General features: G+C 45.5%; 1 protein-coding gene across 1 annotated transcript; it reads left to right on the top strand.

Moving 5' to 3' along the window:
• Window positions 1–9,492: 9,492 nt before the first annotated feature.
• Window positions 9,493–14,863, top strand: SHISA3 (shisa family member 3). Its single transcript, XM_069593032.1, has 2 exons — window positions 9,493–10,470; window positions 13,310–14,863. The coding sequence occupies exons 1-2, from the start codon at window positions 10,194–10,196 to the stop codon at window positions 13,747–13,749; spliced, it is 717 nt and encodes a 238-aa protein (XP_069449133.1). The 5' UTR covers window positions 9,493–10,193; the 3' UTR covers window positions 13,750–14,863.
• Window positions 14,864–20,805: the final 5,942 nt, after the last annotated feature.

A 20,805-nucleotide genomic window follows, 5' to 3' on the forward strand; every position in this document is an offset into this window, starting at 1 on the left:
CTTTTCTTGGAACACAGGAATAGTAACATGCTAAATATTTTGATTCTTCTGCTTTATTCAGTGATTTGATATAGTTTTGTTCCAAGAAGTGACCTTCAAATGTTTCAATCATGCCCCTCAGTGAAAAAATATTTTATATCCCTATATATATTGTCACCCTGCTTATTTAACTTATATGCAGAGTACATCATGAGAAACGCTGCACTGGAAGAAACCAAGCTGGAATCAAGATTGCCGGGAGAAATATCAATCACCTCAGATATGCAGATGACACCACCCTTATGGCAGAAAGTGAAGAGGAACTAAAAAGCCTCTTGATGAAAGTGAAAGAGGAGAGTGAAAAAGTTGGCTTACAGCTCAACATTCAGAAAACGAAGATCATGGCATCTGGTCCCATCACTTCATGGGAAATAGATGGGGAAACAGTGGAAACAGTGTCAGACTTTCGGGCTCCAAAATCACTGCAGATGGTGATTGCAGCCATGAAATTAAAAGACACTTACTCCTTGGAAGAAAAGTTATGACCAACCTAGATAGCATATTGAAAAGCAGACACATTACTTTGCCAACTAAGGTCCATCTAGTCAAGGTTATGGTTTTTCCAGTGGTCATGTATGGATGTGAGAGTTGGACTGTGAAGAAGGCTGAGCACCAAGGAATTGATGCTTTTGAACTGTGGTGTTGGAGAAGACTCTTGAGAGTCCCTTGGACTGCAAGGAGATCCAACCAGTCCATTCTGAAGGAGATCAGCCCTGGGATTTCTTTGGAAGGAATGATGCTAAAGCTGAAACTCCAGTACTTTGGCCACCTCATACGAAGAGCTGACTCACTGGAAAAGACTCTAATGCTGGGAGGGATTGGGGGCAGGAGGAGAAGGGGATGACTGAGGATGAGATGGCTGGATGGCATCACCGACTCGATGGATGTGAGTCTGAGTGAACTCCAGGAGTTGGTGATGGACAGGGAGGCCTGGCGTGCTGCGATTCATGGGGTCGCAAAGAGTCGGACACGACTAAGCGACTGAACTGAACTGAACTGAACTAGAACATAGATATGAACTTAAATACATGAAATAAAATGTTGTGAAATCAAACCTACCTTTACTATGGTGACATACTCTCTATTATATATTATACTCTATCTTTTAACAAATGCCATTGATGTCCTGGTAAACTGATTTCATGATCCACCCAACATGATGTGACCAACAGCTTGGAATGTACTATCCTAAAGGCCTATAATACAGGGCTTCCTAGGTTGTTCTAGGGATAAAGAATCTGCCTGCAATGCAGGAGACACAAGGGACACGGGTTTGATCCCTAGATCAGGAAGATTCCCTGGAGGAGGAAATGGCAGCCCACTCCAGTATTCTTGCCTGGAGAATCCCATGGACAGGGGAGCCTGGCGGGCTACAGTTCATGGGGCTGTACAGAGTCAGACACAACTGAGCGATAAGCACAGAGGCCTAATGAGGTAAATAAAACATTTGTCCCTCACAATGTAGCTACAGATGTGCTTTCAGGTTGTTCTATTTCAAAAACGTTACTGCCCCTCCTAATTGCAGGCAGCAGTCATTTATTAAAGCTGTCCCCATAATATTTATTGTAGTAGTCAAGATGCTTTCAATCACATGTGATCAAATCCCAACCCAAACTGGCTTAAGCCAAAAGTGAATGTATCCTCCCATGTAACAGAGAAGATTAGGATATGGCAAGCTTCAAGCAGTGCTGGATTCAGGGACTCAAACATTTTAAGTCTCTCCCTTTTGATTTTTCTCCTGGCTCTGTGAGTTATGTTATTCTCAGTTAGGCATGCTCTATAAGGCAAAGATCTTGTCTTTGACTGCTCCAGGCATACATCTCCACTGTTCACAAGCTACAAAGAAGGGAAGCCCTCTGCAAATCTCTGATTGGCCCTGCTTTAGTCAAGTGCACACCCCTGAACTAATCACAAATTCCAGGGAGACAGGAATTCTCATTGCTTCACTAAAGTCTCATACCCAGTGTTGGCTAGGAGTAGAGCACCAAGACAGTTCCTTCAGGCTCACATGGAATTGGGGGCAGTGGAGTAGGCTATTAGACTAGGGGGAGAAATTCTGCTCAGGTCAAGTCAAGAGAAAAATCAAGAGAGATAAGAGAACATATAGAAAGATATGCCCTGTGTGAGAGTGTAAAGCACTCTCTTATCAACGTGCTTAGTCTCTCAGTCATGTTGGACTCTTTGCTACCCCATGGATGATAGCCCACTAGGTTCTTCTGTCCATGGAATTCTCCAGGCAAGAATACTAGAGTGGGTAGCCGTTCCCTTCTCCAGGGGATCTTCCCAACCCAGGGATCAAACCAGAGTCTCCTTCATTCCAGGCAGATTCTTTACCACTGAGTCACCAGGGAAGACACTCTTTTATTAATAAAATTTGCTAAATTTAGTACTAGACTTTGTAACTTCTTAAGCCTTCTTAGGAAAACAAGGTGCTAGAGGATGGGGGTGGGGACAGTGAAGATAATTTCCTAGATTTCCTGTGTCTTCAAGAGGGCCAAGGTTGTCATATAGCTAAGGTCTAGATGGAAGAGGCAGATGGCACACACACTGAAGTATTGCTGAATCCTAGGTTCTCATACTAAATTGGAATAACCGTACAGACAGCTACAAATGTCATCTCCACTTCAAGCCCAGTTCATGAGGAGAAACCAAAAAAAGAAAAGAAAGATATCAAGGATGAGTTTTCTTCTTGTCCTTGATGTAAAAAGTATGTTAAAGCAGTATAAAGTGGAGTGATTGTACAAAATGAATGGCCATGTAAAATCAGATGATGGCACATATAAAGCAGAATTCCACAGCACAGTTCTGAGAACAGGATGAGCTGTGCGTTAGGAAGGTGACACTGTTGGCCCATTTGCTGTAGGTATGGAACACTGAGTTTATTTTCCATGCTGCATATCAGCAGTGTCTGTCACATCCAAGTCCTCTGACCGGTGCCTTCAAACAACTCACAGCAGGTGTTTGCCAGCTACGGTCAAGTGTGCGAATTTCTGTATCCTTGAGACAGAGGAAACTTAGTTGACCCACAGGGATGGAAATTATGACCTTTGCCTCATTGGCCCTTATGTTGCCCACAGAGCTAACAAAATATGGGCTATTTAATAAAGGAGAAAACTTAAATGATACCTTTGACAGCCATAGTGGCTTTCAGAAGAATTCTATGTGATTTCCAAACTTTAAGGGTGACTTAAAGTTTTTCAAAACATTCTGCTGTGGCTGGTAAGAGTGAGAAGGGGAGTAAGAAGACAGAAATAAGACAAGCAACCTCTGTGTTTTCTTTCTCCTCTGTAAACCTTTCCCCCACCAAAAGAACACATGGCTGTTGAGCAGCAGCTTACCATTTTTCCAGGGTCAGGTCACTTTCCGTGCTGCTCTAAACCCTGCTGAAAGCCAGCTCCCTGGGGAGCTCCAGGAACTGGGGCTGGCCTCGCTTCAGTCTGCAAGCACTCAGGAGGAAATGCCCCTTGCTGAGAAAGGGGTGGCAGTCGTGTGTGTGTGTGTGGGGGGAATCCATCTACTGTCACGGAAGTTTCAATTAAATATGGATGCCAATTAATTTAATTTATATTTCTGCATGAAAAAATATCATTCTATTATACACGCACTGGAAGGATGCCAGGAGCCCAGGTTAATAAATTACATCTCCACTGACATAGTATGGAATCACAGACTAATCAGATACTTATTAAATGCCCACCTGTGCTTGGGGTTACACCTTATATAATAGAAACCCAACAGAAATAAGATCTGTCCGGGAGGGCCTGTCCCAACCCTGTGATCATCTGACACCCCCCCTTATTCCCTCTGCTCCGGGCTTTGGTGCGTGTCTCAGGAGAACAACTCCAAAAACAAATTATCAATATTCAATTGCCCAGGGTTATGAATGGGCACACTGAATGAATAAGGGAATGAATGATGGAGAACTGTAAATAATCCACTCAAGTTAATCAGGGCATAGGCCCGTACTGGTTAGCAGGAAACTTGCCATGATTATTTTACTGGAGATTCAAACCAGCTGGTGGTAGGTAATACCTACTGGTTCTGAAGCCCTTATTCAGAGCCAGAATTGCTGTTTTATTTTGAATCCTTACAACCATCCTTCAAGGTCCCAACTCCCTCATTTTAGAGACAGGAAGCTGAGGTTTCAATAAGTGGAAAATGACCTTGCTGAAGGTCATGTGATCAGAAAGAGGCACATTCAAGACTAGACTTTTCTTGACTCAAAGCTGGAATGTTCTTTTTATTGTGCTGGTTGATTTTCTCTGCATCATAGTTCTGTGGTTTTGCCAGTAGTCACGTATGGATGTGAGAGTTGGACCATAAAGAAGGCTGAGTGCTGAAGAATTGATGCTTTCTAACTGGTGCTGGAGAAGACTCTTAAGAGTCCCTTGGACAGCAAGGAGATCAAACCAGTTGGAAGGACTGATGCTGAAGCTCCAATACTTTGACTACCTGATTTGAAGAGCTGACTCATTAGAAAAGACCCTGATGCTGGGAAAGATTGAAGGCAGGAGGAGAAGAAGTAGGGGGACAGATGAGATGATTGGACGGCATCACTGACTCAATGGACATGAGTGTGAGCAAGCTCTGGGACATAGAGAAAGACAGGGAAGCCTGGCATGCTGCAGTTCATGGAGCCACAAAGAGTCAGACTGAACAACTGAACAAGTGGCTGGTGACTGCCCTATTCTAGGCAGTGCTGACACTCTGGGTAGGTCTTGATGAGCTACATTTACAGTTAAATCACCAGAAGTTGACTCCACAAATAGTTCCTGACCGGGGAAATTCACCCTGCTGTCCACTAATCCAGCTTCCACTCACTTTATATGGTGGTGAAACAGGTATCAGTCAGTTGTCACAAGTTCTTGCCGGTTGCCAATTACTTACAGTCATTCATTCAACATATACTGAGCACTTTTTATGTACCAAGGGCTTTCCAGATGGTTCAGCGGTAAGAATCCATCTGCAAATGCAGGAGATGCCGGAGACCCGGGTTTGATCCCTGGGGTTGGGAAGATCCTTTGGAGTAGGAAATGTCAACCTGCTCCCGTATTCTTGCCTGAAAAATTCCAAGGACAGAAAATCCCCTGCCAATCCCCGGCAGGCTACAATCCCTGGGGTCATGATGAGTCAGATGCTACTGAGGGACTGAGCATGCACACACTATGTACCAGGCGTTCTGCTTGGTCTCAGGATACAGTAATGAAAAAGGAGGTCAAGCCAATGGAAAAGATGGATTGGCCTGTCATAAAATTACCATGAGGTGTGGTAAATGTTTGGAGTTACTAAAGGAAAATATTCATTTCATCATTCATGCGATCATTCACTGATTCTGTCTATGACTGTTTATTTACTGAGTCCCTGGGCTGTGCCACATAACAGGCCCCCTCTACCATGTGTGAGTCAGGGCACTGGCAGAGGCTACCAGCCTGAATCTGCCTATCCTCCTCCCCCATCCCACCCCAGAGTCCCTCTTGCACTGCAGGGGGCTCCTCACATCCATGTTTGGACACCCCAGCCTACCTCTGGGGCTTCCTAGGTGGTGCTAGTGGTAAAGAACCCCGCTGGTCAGTGCAGGAGACCTAAGAGATGTGGGTTCGATCCCTGGGTCGGGAAGATCTCCTGCAGGAGGAAATGGCAACCCACTCCAGTATGCTTGCCCCGGAAATGCAATGAACAGAGGAGCCGGGTGGGCCACAGTCCATGGGGTCGCAAAGAGTCGGACACAACTGAAGCAACATAGCACAGCCTGCCTTCACAAGAAGCTTTTGTGAACCCTAGGAGCCAGCTTGGGTCTGTTTGAGTAGGGAGTGCTTAAGGCCCAGAGGGTGGTACAGGCTTTGGATGGGCCTGCTTCGTTGGCTTCACTCATTCATCCCCCTGCGGGTGGGGGCAAGGGCAGAGGAGGCCAAGAGCATGCAGGGGTTCGTCCTCAGACAGCAGCCTCGGCATCACCCGGGAGCTTGGTGGAAAGGCAGAGTCTCAAGCCCCTTCTCGGACCCTGGGAATCAAAATCTGCATCTTAGCACTCCAGGTGATGCGCATGCATGTTACGGTTTGAGAAACACTGCTCTGAGAGCCGTGATGTCTAATCCCCTCTTTACAAACGATGAGTCTGAGGTCAAAGAACATGCAAGGGGAGGCGCACAGCTTGGGGCTGGGCTGCTGGCGGTGTCTGAAAGTACACTTCTGGGCGCCTCATGTTCGCTAGTGGTGAATATGTGCCAAAGCAAATTTGAGAAAAATGTACCTTTTCAGTATCTCAGATTGACAGGGTTCTGGATTAAGAGATTTATAGTAAGTAATCTAAGGAAGAGAATTCCAAGTCCCAGGCAAAGTAATGAAAGGAAGGGTAGAGATAATACATCATTCAGGAAAAAACTTGAGGGAGGGTTGAAAACCTTTTTGTTTCCTATTTCATGTCTGGATTCAATGCCCATGAGCTGGAGGGGATTTCCATAGCCAAAGCTAATTGTCTTTTAAAAATTCTTTATTTTTTTTTTCACTTCTGCATTCCTTTGGTCTTTTCTCCCTCTTTCCTTAGGATATTTTAGTTCCCAATCCTTTCTGATGCATTCATTTTGCCCTGTTTTTCTATACTTCTCTGTATTGCTTTTCTTAAATCTTTCACTCTGCTTCAAAGAACATAAAACAAAGAGAAGTGAAAGGGACAAAGGTGAAAAATATGGTCTGGTGCCAACTTCATGCTGCTATCGATTCCAAGCTATTAAATTTAAAAATATATATATATAATTTTTGTTCATACATAAAAGTAGAATTGCATTTAAATTTTGCAAGTATCCTTCACCCAGTTACAATTATCAGCACATTGGCTATTGTGTTTCAGCTGCTTTATTCTGTCTTCACATTGCCATTTCTCCCCTAACTTTAATTTCCCCTTTCTTCCTCCCTCTTCTCTTTCTCTCTCCTTCCCTCTGTTTTTTCTCTCTTTTCTTCTCCATCTCCTTCTCCTCCCTGCTTCTTTCTCTCTCCCCTGCTCTCCCCCTTCCCACTCTCTCTTTCTCTGGCGTTTATTAAAGCAAATCCCAGACATCATATCATTTAACTCATTTCCTATACCATTTCCCGGAGGCAGGGAGGGCCACAAGAGAATATAAGCTGAGGAAATGATCTCTTATGATTATTTTCTTCACCAAAATGTGGAATTTGTGTTACTTCGATAAGGGAAAATATAGAATTTCCCCAAACCTCTACATGATACCCCAGATGGTGCAGATTTGATTTTCCATCTCTAGGTCCTCTGCCTTGAGTCTTTGAGGAGGGTCTATGAGAACTTTTTAATCTTCCTTTACTATTCAAGTAGTAACAAAATAACAGCAATCTTGGATGCTTATAAACCCCAAAGGGAATGCATGTTATCTTCTTGTTTCAAAGAGCATTCTGAGAACATTGCTTTTGCAGTAGAAATTTGTAAGTGTGCAATTTGAAGAGAGTTTCTATGACAGGAACCAACACATTTTTCCCCCAGTGCAAACCCCCTGAGCTGATAGTTATGATGGTTTAAAGGTACTTTGGATCAAGACATAGAAAAGAAAGCGTGGTGTACAGTTGCTTTCATGCTCACACACATCAGATCTAAGGAGTATCAAGTAATTTGGAGGTGTGGTTATTTTCTATGAGTAAATGTCCAACTAAATTTGAGTAAAATGCTTTCTAAATAAGTCAAATAGGCAGGGGTTTTGAAAGAAGGAATTAATTATATATAGCCGGTGTCCTAAGGAAAATAATCCCAATGTGGCACAGAGAATGTAATTATTAGGAGGTATGTGCCAACAAATCATTCCCTAAAATATTAATGCTATCAAAGAACAGCTGGATAATGAGAGAAACTTGACCCTTGGGGGACTAGCAGAGGTTGCTTTGGAACTGTGTGTAGTTGTGATGTCATGGAATTCCTCTAAATTTAACAAAAATATTATTAAGAGGTGTGGTTCTGGGAAAGTTATTAGCAGTAAACATGTCTTTGTAGTTTTATCATCTTATCACGATCATTATATCTCACTGGTGCTGTGTGGTTCCACACAACTTTCTTCCTTAATTGCTCAGGATTTATACAATCCAAACAACACTCCTTAAAAAAACAAAACAAAAAAACCTCTTTAAGTCTGGCAAAGACTTTTCTTTTTTGTAAGTAAAAACACAGTACCTAAGAAATTTCTGCAAAAACAATTTCCCATATGCTTATTTAAGTTCTTTAAGTCAAGAAATACTGTCTCATTGTTTGTTTGTAGATAAAAGCCGGAACTTAACTGGGTTTTACTAAATAGCATATTATTGTCCCACGTAATATCTAACAGAGCAATAAAGTTAAATATTTACACAGTCCTACCTAACATCTGAAATGTTGGGTGTTATTTTTACATTCTTATAACTAAATGCTAATCCCTATATTTAAAGTCAGAAATCAGAAGTAACTCTTTCCTTGTAATATACTTGAACTTATATTTTAAAACAGAAACCGTTTTATTGAGTTACCAAAAAAAAAAAAAAAAAAGCTTGTATGAACGGACTCGGACCCTCGCGAAGCCGCAAGCGTGGTGAATGCTTTTGACCGCACACTTTCATGGCTGGTGAGCAGCAAACTTTGTCTTTTTGTTTCACTCAACTTGCCAACATCTAAATCAGTGACACGGGCATTTAGCGTTTCCTTGGACAAATAGGTCGAGATACGCGGAACATACTCACGAGAACCAATAAATGATGAGAGGAAGTTCAAGATGCCATAAAAATAAATTCTTGAGTTGAGCCCAGGTTTCACATAACGTAAGTTTCATAGGGCACTTACCCGGCTAAAGGCGCAGTGCCCCTGAAAATAGCACACGGGGGACACATCATTTAAATAAATGTGTTTCTTTGCCCGAACAGAAGTTCAGATCTGCTCAGTTATCATTAATTTTGCCTTTTTATATCCTTTGCGGGCGCGAATGGAGAAGTTGTGCTCTTTGAGGTTTTGTGAGTTGCCCCGGGCAGGCGGAGGTGACCCTCGGTTTTTCACCCGGCAGCGAGCAGGTTGCGGGGACGGCGGAGAGTGCGAGTGTGCGGGCATTTGTCAAACGTGCCGTCCCTTCTGGAGAAAGTGGAAACCCAGGGGGAAAACGCAGCGCAAATGTGGCGGGCCCAAAAAGTCACGCCATCCCCCCGGAACCCTTAGAACAGGCGTCCCAGGAACGAGGCCGGATCAGATGATTCGACAACCTCAGCCGCCCAATTCATGTTTGATAAAATGAATCAAAATGCAAACCTCAGGTCCCCACTCGCGCGCCAACTCGCGTGGGTAGACGGAGACCCGGAGGCCTTGGCCCTCTGTAGAGTTTGCAGGACTATGCGGGGTGTGTGTGGGTATGTGCGTGGAGAGGGCCTGATCCCCCAAGTTTAGGGTCGAGTCGAGTCCCGGGGGAGTGCCAGGGGAGGAGGTGGCCCGGGAAAGGCGGAGGAGGGCGCACGAACCAGAGGGCGCGCAGGACACGCAGCAGCGCCGCGCGCGCTCGGGCGGCGCGACCCGGGAGGCGGACTCTCTCTTAACCCTCGCTGTCTCCCCCTCCCTCTTCCTTTTTAAAGGACGTCGTGGAGGCAGAGCTGTCAGCAACCGCGAGGCCGTTTGTACTTGGCCCGGCCAGGCTGACTCCCGTGACAGACAGGGGCGGGGGCTGAGGGGCCGCCTGTCCCGAAGCCCCTTACGTGGGCATCTCGCATTCTCCTGCTTTGGGCTCCGCTCTGGACCCAGCGACGGCGGCGAGTCCAGGTGCTGCGCGGCCCGGGAGTTGCCAGCCCCGGACGCGATGGCTCCCGTGAGGAGTGGGGTGGGAGGTGGCCGAGGGCTAGGCGAGCCCCTCGCGCCCGGAGAGTTATGAGCGGGGCAAAGGACCGCAGCATCAGCCTCGGCCGGCGCCTCCCGCGGGCCCTCGCCAACTCGCCCCCGCGCACCATGCCGACCCCCGGCCGGCTGAGCCCGCCGTGCAGCCCCTGCTTCCTCCCTGACCCCCGCTAACCCCCAGGGGACTGGTTTTGGCCGCCAGGGTAGCTCCCCAGGCCGCTCCCCCGGAGAGGCGGAACCGCGGGGCGAGCGGAGCCCCGGCTCAGCCCTTCGCTCTCCAGCCGCGTCCCCCTCCCGGCCGCCCGGCGCGCCCGCGGCGATGGGGGCGCTGCTGGCGCTCTGCCTCCTCTTGGGCTGGCTGCGCGCGGGCCCGGCGGGCGCCCAGCAGCCCGCAGAGTACTGCCACGGCTGGGTGGACGTGCAGGGCAACTACCACGAGGGTTTCCAGTGCCCGGAGGACTTCGACACGCTGGACGCCACCATCTGCTGCGGCTCCTGCGCGCTGCGCTACTGCTGCGCGGCGGCCGACGCCAGGCTGGAGCAGGGCGGCTGCACCAACGACCGCGGCGAGCTGGAGCACCCGGGCATCACGGCGCGTGAGTACGGGCCCAAGGTGGGGCAGACCCTGCCCGGCCGCGCGGCCGGGCTGCCGTGTGTGCCGACCGGTGTGCGCGCAAAGAGGCGTGCCAGGCCTTCCCGGGTCTGCGCAAAGGGGACGCTAGAAAGTGGGGGGGGATCAAGGGAGAAGTGGGTGGTCGCGTTTCAGGTCAGGGGCGCTGTTCCTTTGCAGTCCCGATTCCCGCCACACGCGGTCTCCGCCGGTCTGCCCAGGAGCTAGTTCGCAACGGACCGCGAGGACCGCGGGGCTTGCACCCAGTGACTCAGGGGGAGAAAGAGAGAGCCCTGGGCGCTCACGACATTTCAAAGAAGGGCTGTGGGGGCCGCGCCAGGCTGGACTTGAGTTTTCAGAGTTGGTAAGGGTGCCCTACTCTGCGCCCTGGGACCTCCGGGAGCTTTGAGGAGCGCTGATGGCGCAGGGAACGCAACTCTTGGGGTGCGTTTATCTGTAGCCCCACGGCGGTAAGGAACTTAAGCCACATTTGTGTGTGTGTGTGGCCGTTTGGTAGTGTTTCTAAGCCCCATTCTCACGACTTCCTTTCATTTCTCTGCATCGAATTACCCACTCCGGCCCACCCCCTATTGTCACGCTTTTCAGAAATGCCCAGGTCCTCCGGTTGGATATTTAGAAACCAGGGTCGCAGGGGCTTCCCCGCCCCCTATTCTCACGTCGGAAAACACGGGTCAAGTTTCCGCTTACTTCAGAGCAGAATAAATCACAACCCCAGCAGAGGAACTTTACACCTTACAAAACAAAAAACTTTCCACCTGAATCGGAACTTCAGGGAGACCATTTAGAGCTCCAGGCGATGGTTTTATGGCCGAGAAACCGGAGGAGCGGGGGCAGGGGACGTGGAGGTGGGGGAGCCGAGAGAGAGCCTTGACACCCCAGAACTCCAGAGCGGGGGTCTGAAGCGGGCCAAAGACAGTCCCCAGGCAAGGTGGGAGAGGCTGGAGAGATGATTAACGGCGCTGGAGCTCCAGTCCCCTGAGACTGACAATCCAGAGGAAAGGGGGTCCCACCTTAGAACTCCATTAGAACTTCAAGGAATTTGACTTTGGAGGGCAAAATACCTGTGTAGAGGATTGAGGAAGTGGCTTCTGGGGGAAAGATGTTCAGTGGAAAGTAGGGAACTCGAAGGCGGCCTGGCCTGTTCTGAAAGTACAAACTGGCTTTACAGTCACTCGCCATCTGCAAAGCAAGTGCCAAGTGCCGGGTCTACCTCGGGGACCCCATCCTGGCCTCCCACAGTGCTCTGTGGCAGGAGAGGGGCAAATCTCTGCACCCACCCAGCCTGGGGTCTGACAAAGCCTCAGGACCCTCCCTTGCCAGCTTGTCATTTTGGGCAAGTTACTTAACTGCTCTGGGCCGCTTCTCAACTCTAAAATGGGCATGTTGGTCTCAGAGGAGTTAGGCTGTGAAATAAACGAGTGTATGGATGCTCAGCAAGGTGCTGAGTGAGTAGTCACTTTAGACTTGCCTTCTGCAGGGCAAGAAGTAGTAAGAAGTGCTGGTAACCTTCTTCTAGTAAGACAGGGCAGAGTGGGTGGCACCTGGAAGAGCTTACTCCCAGGAGCCCACAGATCTTAGGGTGGATAATTCCCTGTCACTCTTTGCCTGTGTGTCTTTGGGAAACTCAGCAACTCTCCAATATGTTTCCACATCTGGAAACTAGACCATATCATTCCTTCCTCAAAGGGTTACATGAATTTGATAATAAATACAAAATAGGCACACAGTAGGGTCTTGGTCGGATATGACTGAGCATCTTCACTTTCATTTTTCACTTGCATGCATTGGAGAAGGAAATGGCAACCCATTCCAGTGTTCTTGCCTGGAGATTCCCAGGACGGGGGAGCCTGGTGGGCTGCCATCTATGGGGTCACACAGAGTCAGACACGACTCAAGTGACTTAGCAGCAGCAGCAGCAGCAGCAGCAGGGTCTTAGTCAATGCAGATTTGCTTTCTTCTACCTCTAAGCCAGAGGTTTGCATCCCAAGGCAGCTCTATCAGGCAGGGGCCACACCTGGAGGACTGCTTGGGAGGTGCCTCTGGGTGGGAAACATTATGTCTGCCTTAGAGAGAGAAGGGAACTGGGGTTAACTCTGTCAAAAAGGTGCACTCCCAGAAAGTGTGGGTCATCAACACCAAGGACCACACCTCAGTCTAGCTAAAGTTCAGTCTGACCTTCCCAGAATTTGAGTGGGGATCGAGAGGCAGGAGCATGATGGCTGGCAGAGGCATCCCAAATTGTTTCTGGAAAGAAGTATCCAGACAGGACAGTCTGTCATGTGGTAGGAGACACAGTTAATGTGGGCCTGCTATGGATTTCTTTATACTATTCTTTCTGTAGTCTTAGAAAATCCTGGGGGTTTCACTTAACAGGTCTGGTTCTCTTTGCTCAGATCAGAGATTCTTGGATAGGAGATGGATTTTCACCCTTAGCATCTTTAAGCACCCCACTGTGATAAAACTCCTAAAACCTGGATTGAAAGCCAGTGTTATGGTAACCCCCCAAACTCATCTTTTCCCTCCCTCCAGTGCGTGGACAGGCAGATAGAGTCTGTTCCTTCTGATTTCCAGATGTGCAATATGATGGCTAATTGCTAACAGAGTCTACAGTATCAGTCTGCTTCCTCCCTGCTAGGAGCAAGAATATTCTATTATCACAGTTTGCAATTCAGAGGTTACCAGTAACAAGCTCTGAGAAGCCGGGCTGACAAGGTGGTTGAATAGACCTTCCACCTCCTACCCGTGAGCAGCCCAGAGTTTGGGAATCTCTCGTCCGAGTACCTGTGCCTGTTTTTGCCTTCTAGAGCCTGTCTACGTTCCCTTCCTGATTGTTGGCTCCATCTTCATTGCCTTCATCATCCTAGGCTCTTTAGTGGCTATTTATTGCTGCACCTGCTTGAGACCTAAGGAACCCTCGCAGCAGCCAATCCGCTTCTCACTCCGCAGCTATCAGACAGAGACTCTCCCCATGATCTTGACTTCTACGAACCTCAGGGCACCTTCCAGGCAGTCCAGCACGGCCACCAGCTCCAGCTCCACTGGGGGCTCCATCCGAAGGTTCTCCTTTGCCCGGGCAGAACCAGGCTGCCTGGTGCCCTCACCACCCCCACCTTACACCACAGGCCACCCAATCCACTTGACCCAGCCGTCCGGATTCCTGGTGTCACCCCAGTACTTCACTTACCCGCTCCAGCAGGAGCCCCCGCTGCCCGGGAAGAGCTGTCCAGACTTTAGTTCCAGTTGACAGGCCATGGCTACAGATCCATCATCTAGTGCAATGGCACACCTGGGGATGCTGCTGCCATGGCCACCAGGAGCCCCAGCAGAATTCCACCCGGACCAGCAACGTCATGGAGGAGAGCGCAAGGAAGATGCAGCGCCTCTTAGTCTTGAGGTTCCTGGCTGCAGTCACAGAACGGCTGTATGAAGAAAATTGCTTTCTGGCTTTGAAAGCATGGTGACTGTTACATTTCAACTTATGCTACTTTTATTCAAAATATGCAGTAGTCCGACTTGAAAGTTACAAATCGGCTAAAGCTGTTTTATTGGACAACTCAGCTATCCTACATAGGCCTATGTGTTCTTTTTTCATTATAAGTTCTTTAGTGAGTCATAATACAAATATATACATAAATAAGCAGAGAAATTGTACCTGATTGTAATTATCGAAGGCTCATTTAAAAAATTAACTGCTAAGTAAACTGAAGAGACAGTGAACAGCCTGTTTATAATTTGGGGAGCAACTTAACTGGGAATAACATTAGCATCATGAGAACAGTTATTTTTTAAATCAATAGCTAAATTTCGTTGGAAATATGAGTGTCTTCAGAAGATTTCAATAACTGCATGAGAAATTTAACATTTTAAATATTTACTTAGATATTCATTGTAGCAGAGATCTTATGTAAAAGCATTTCCCCCACCTGCCCAAGGGAATATTTATTGCAGACGTTTTGTTCAGCAACATTTAGTGTTTAAATGAAAGTTGAACAGTTGGGTCCTAAAACATTTATTTGTAAAATGAGTTATGTACAAATGTAAAGATTTGTAATTTAATGTATTTACTACACTGATGGTACTAATTATTTAGTAGTCACACTGTAATTTTTTATGTTAATAATAAGCGTGGAGTTCAAAGTCCAGCTTTGGCTCTAATCATCTGATATTATGTATCTTAAGTGCCACTGAATTCCATGTCTGATGACTAAATATTTGGGCATATATCCTGCTGGATTAGAATAAATAAAATGCTTTATGTTTTCATGAAACCTCTTTGAAAGTTTAGATCAAAGTGCTTCATTCTGTCTCCTTAATGATATTCTCTGCTATTCAATAAAAGGAAATGTCTTTACCTAACACTTCATAATCTGAAATGAAAAAAATCTTTATTTTGTATTATGTTCTAAAGCTGTTTTCTACACTGGGGCGCTTGAAAGCAGCCCAGGAAGTGAGCGTTTATAGAGACATCAGCCTGTGGGCTGCAATCCTGAGCTGTGTCATTTGCATAGATTTAAAAATTGGGGCATTTCTCATAAGAATCTGAATTTTGGCTTCTCGTGGCATGAAGAGGATGTGCCACCAAGGGTGCTGTTTTGCCGGGGGTAGGAGGTCCTTTTCAGAGAGGGTCCTTGCCTTCCACCAGCCTTCTGCCTGGTCTCCCTGGCCTGGCCCATCTCCCTCAGTTTTGTTGCCTCTTGGCCCCTTGGGTGTCCTTTGGAAACCCAGGTTTATATGGGTTCATACTATTGTGTGTCATCCTCAATAGCTCTTGTCAAATACAGATCCTTTAGAGGTGGAATGCTGACCTAAGAAAAGTCATTTGGCTTTGACTCTTTGTTTTCTAGTTGAGGAAGCAAGTTGGAAGATGCTGCGTCTTTGCCCAAACTGATGGCAGGAGCTCTGGCTTCTGGTCTCCTGCTTCCTCCTGTAACTAATCCAGGTACCCAAAGTTAGACCAGATAATTAAGGAATAAACATAGGAAGGAAGGGAGGGAAGGGGGAAGGTAGAAAGGAAGGAAAGAAAAGGAGGTAGCGGGAGAGGGAAGGAGGGAGGAAAGGCTGAACGTAAAAGGATAAACATTCGTGTGAAGCTCTGGAATTCACCCTCATGTCATTAGGCTGGCTTTATTCATGTTTGTTACATACTGCTCCTTTGCTATTTTAATCTTTACTGGACTCTTATGACTCAAACAGTATTCTAAATATTTATATGCACTAACTCTTCCCCTCCATCAGCCCCGGCAAACAATGCAACATGGAGGTATTGTAATTCCTATTTTATAGATTTGGAAACCAAGGCATACAGGAGTGAAGTAACTTGCCCACGATCCCACAGCTAGTCAGTCCTGGAGCTATCTGCATAACCAGATTCCAACAGCAAGGGAACACCAGCTTTGAGGTTTCTTTAATTGTCTCTGGGGACACAATCCACTGACTGGTAAAGCATGAGGCTCAGGGCCTCTCTCCAGGACAGTGATTATTAACTCTGTTCGATCTAGTGAGTTTTCCTTAGAACAAATATTTTGTGTCATGCCTTTAACTGTCCACAAGCTTCGCTGGTGGCTCAGATGGTAAAGAATCTGCCTGCAATGTAAGATATCCAGATTTGATCCCTGGATTGCAAAGATCCCCTGGAGAATGGAATGGTAACCCACTCTAGTATTCTTGCCTGGAGAATTCTGTGGAGAGAAGAGCCTGGCAGATTGCAGTCCAATGGGGTTGCAAAGAGTTGGACATGACTGAGCGACTAACACTTTCACTTTTAACTGCCCTAAAGTGAAATTCCTAGATCATATTACTCACTACACATATATTTAAAAACAATCAACATGATGTCTTAATGGTAAATAGAAAGGCGAACGAAAAGGAGAATTATTTCATAATGTAAAAGCTTCAGCACATTTAACAGATGACTCACAGGAGAACCTCTTCACCCAGGAATCACTGAGATGTGACAGCTCCCCGTCCAGACCTATGCAAGTTTACAACACTATCAATTTATACTCCAGAGTTGCCCTACTGTTACTGAGAATTTTTCCCAAACAAAGTTTGATCTTCTTTTAATCTGCACCATAGTTATATATCTGGAAAATTCAGTGTATATTTAAGGCAGTGCAGAAAATACTTAGATAAAATGGGACTAGATTTTTCCACTGATACAAATGGAGGGATATTTCAAAGTCCTGCTCATGGACATCAAGTAGTTGTTGGGCCAACTGTCTCATGCACTGTAGGATCTCTGAAGAACAGAAGTTCTATATTTTGAAAGGTAGCTATGCAGTTAATCAGTTCAGTTCAGTCACTCAGTCGTGTCTGACTCTTTGTGACCCCGTGAACCGCAGCACGCCAAACCTCCCTGTTCATCACCCAGAGTCCACCCAAACTCATGTCCATTGAGTCGGTGATGTCAACCAACCATCTCATCCTCTGTTGTCCCCTTCTCCTCCTGCCCTCAATCTTGCCCAGCATCAGGGTCTTTTCCAATGAGTCAGCTCTTCACATCAGGTGGCCAAAGTATTGGAGTCTCAGCTTCAACATCAGTCCTTCCAATGAACACCCAGGACTGACCTCCTTTAGGATGGACTGGTTGGATCTCCTTGTAGTCCAAGGGGCTCTCAAGAGTCTTCTCCAACACCACAGTTCAAAAGCATCAATTCTTTAAGGCTCAGCTTTCTTTATGGTCCAACTCATACCCATACAAGACCACTGGAAAAACCATAGCTTTGATGAGACAGACCTTTATTGGTAAAGTAATGTCTCTGCTTTTTAATACGCTGTCTAGGTTGGTCATAACTTTCCTTCCATGGAGTAAGCGTCTTAATTTCATGGCTGCAGTCACCATCTGCAGTGATTTTGGAGCCCCTCAAAATAAAGTCAGCCACTGTTTCCACTGTTTCCCCATCTATTTGCCATGAAGTGATGGGACCAGATGCCATGATCTTTGTTTTCTGAATGTTGAGCTTTAAGCCAACTTTTTCACTCTCCTCTTTCACTTTCATCAAGAGGTTCTTTAGTTCTTCTTCACTTTCTGCCATAAGGGTGGTGTCATTTGCATATCTGAGGTTATTGATATTTCTCCCAGCAATCTTGATTCCAGCTTGTGTTTCATCCAGCCCAGCATTTCTCATGATGTACTCTGCATAGAAGTTAAATAAGCAGGGTGACAATATACAGCCTTGATGTATTCCTTTTCTTATTTGGAACCAGTCTGTCATTCCATGTCCAGTTCTAACTGTTGCTTCCTGACCTGCAAACAGATTTCTCCAGAGGCAGGTCAGGTGGTCTGGTATTCCCATCTCTTTCAGAATTTTCCACAGTTTACTGTGATCCACAAAGTCAAAGGCTTTGGCATAGTCAATAAAGCAGAAATAGATGTTTTTCTGGAACTCTCTTGCTTTTTCCATGATCCAGCAGATGATGGCAATTTGCTCTCTGGTTCCTCTGCCTTTTCTAAAACCAGCTTGAACATCAGGAAGTTCATGGTTCACGTATTGCTGAAGCCTGGCTTGGAGAATTTTGAGCATTACTTTACTAGCATGTGAGATGAGTGCAGTTGTTTGGTAGTTTGAGCATTCTTTGGCATTGCCTTTCTTTGGGATTGGAATGAAAACTGACCTTTTCCAGTCCTGTGGCCACTGCTGAGATTTCCAAATTTGCTGACATATTGAGTGCAGCACTTTCACAGCATCACCTTTTAGGATTTGAAATATCTCAACTGGAATTACATCACCTCCACTAGCTTTGTTTGTAGTGATGCTTCCTAAGGCCCATTGACTTCACATTCCAAGATGTCTGGCTCTAGGTGAGTGATCACACCGTCATGATTATCTGGGTCCTGAAGATCGTTTTTGTACAGTTCTTCTGTGTATTCTTGCCACCTCTTCTTAATATCTTCTTCTGTTATGTCCCTACCATTTCTGTCCTTTATTGCACCCTTCTTTACATGAAATGTTGCCTTGGTATCTCTAATTTTCTTGCAGAGATCTATAGTCTTTCCCATTCTATTGTTTTCCTCTATTTCTTTGCATTGATCACCGAGGAAGGCTTTCTTATCTCTCCTTGCTATTCTTTCAAACTCTGCATTCAAATTGGTATATCTTTCCTTTTCTCCTTTGCTTTTTGCTTCCCTTCTTTTCACAACTATTTGTAAGGCCTCCTCAGACAGCCATTTTGCTTTTTTTGGCATTTCTTTTTCTTGGGGATAGTCTTGATTCCTGTCTCCTGTACAATGTCACAAACCTACATCCATAGTTCATCAGGCACTCTATCAGATCTAGTCCCTTAAATCTATTTCTCACTTCCACTGTATAGTCATAAGGGATTTGATTTAGGTCATACCTGAATGGTCTAGTGGTTTTCCCCACTTTCTTCAATTTAAGTCTGAATTTGGAAATAAGGAGTTCATGATCTGAGCCACAGTCAGCTCCTGGTCTTGTTTTTGCTGACTGTATAGAGCTTCTCCATCTTTGGCTGCAAAGAATATAATCAATCTGATTTTGGTGTTGACCATCTGGTGATGTCCATGTGTAGTCTTCTCTTGTGTTGTTGGACGAGGGTGTTTGCTATGACCAGTGCGTTCTCTTGGCAGAACTCTGTTAGCCTTTGCCCTGCTTCATTCTGTACTCCAAGGCCAAATTTGCCTGTTACTCCAGGTGTTGCAGATAATGGATAACATGAATTAAACACCATGTGTGTGTTGTCTTACATGTATCATTTAATCTTCCTAACCCTGAAGTCGGGACTCTTACCATGCCTGTTTGGCAGATAAAGAGATCAAAGCAGAAAGATTGAACACTGTGCCCAAGACTGATGATAAGAGAACCAAGATTTGGACCCAGGCCCACTGCTTTGAAACCCTACATTATGGCGTGTACCAAGAAGTCCTAATTTTCTTAGAAAAAAAAAAATTCCAACCTACTGTTCAGAAAATCTTTTTGGGGAAGTGTTGTAACGTTGACTGTAACATTATACACACCCTTTAGACAGAGGGGATTGTAACCATTCACGGAATTGGTGCCTTGTTCCGGGAACATAAAATATTAAAGAGCACAAAACAAAACACTAGCGGCAAACATCTCTCTCTTTACGCCTGAGAAACTGAGACGAGGGGGTGGTTTAGGTAAATCGTGGAGTCACAGTGTCTGGGTTAGTTTTCTGGGCGTGTTGCCCATAAGTTGAGAGACTTGGGGCTACTTTATGTCCCTAGGTGTCTGTTTTCTCATTTGTAAAATGGAGATGTTAATTGCACCCTACTGCTGAGGGTTGTCTTAAGGAATCAGAAGTCAGAATCGTTGCCCCAGTGACTTGCACTGGGGAGGGCCTGGGGAGGGAGCAGTGTCATCAGTCCATGGTACATAATAGAAAGCAGATGAAATCTCACGTATAAAAGCAGGGCTGAGTACTGTGGAAGGGAAGAGGTAACGTGGATTGGAGGGCACGGAACAGGGAAAATGGCCCGGCGGTTTGATAGAATTAGTCCCTGGCAATCCATGGCCTCCTATCATACTTGGCCAACTTCTTATTGCTTGAGACAGAGCTAGCACCCTCCCACCCTGCTCTCAGAAAAACATATTTAATAAACCTGCTTTTATTCACTTCAAAGTGAACAGATTGTAATTTTAATTGTCCCAAATGCATAGATTTTTCCACCTTATTTTTCATTGATTTTTTTTTTTTTTTTTTTAGCTATTCCCCATGGAGGAGAATTTGCCAGATTGAGTTAAATTTATAGAAAAATTTCTTTCTAAAACCAGTTAACCAAAAAGGTTCCTGAGAATATGTACAATCACAATTAGGAGTATGATGCATTTCACTGGGTCTGGATCAGTTTACTTATGCATAACCTAAAAGGCTTATTTAGTATATGTTCAGGAAAAATAAGGATTTAGGAGCATGTTAAACTATTAAGGCAACACACACATATTTTTATATGTATAAGACTTTCAAAATTTCAGTTAAACAGTTGCTAATGAAGTTATTCTGACAAGAGTTTACATTTGAATTGCTGGTTACATAGTCTGTACTTGAAATAGAGACTGAATAGTAAAAAATATTGCATTTTCCAACAATTTTTATTAGCTTACTAGTGAAATGATCCAGGTTAGAAAGATCTTTCTTCATTAAAATGAGTGGTTCTGTATACTGAAATAGAAGCTTTAGGTCTGAGATGCCTTAAGCACATAAAAACAATCTTTAAATGGGGATGATGTACTGGGTTTATGTATTTCAAGTCTGCTATTTCCTTATGGTGGTGTTACATGGTGGTGCTTATTTTAAGAGGGATGATGTTGAATGTGAAAAT

Source organism: Ovis canadensis, chromosome 6, assembly GCF_042477335.2.
Source record: "Ovis canadensis isolate MfBH-ARS-UI-01 breed Bighorn chromosome 6, ARS-UI_OviCan_v2, whole genome shotgun sequence".
Taxonomy (NCBI): Eukaryota; Metazoa; Chordata; class Mammalia; order Artiodactyla; family Bovidae; genus Ovis; species Ovis canadensis.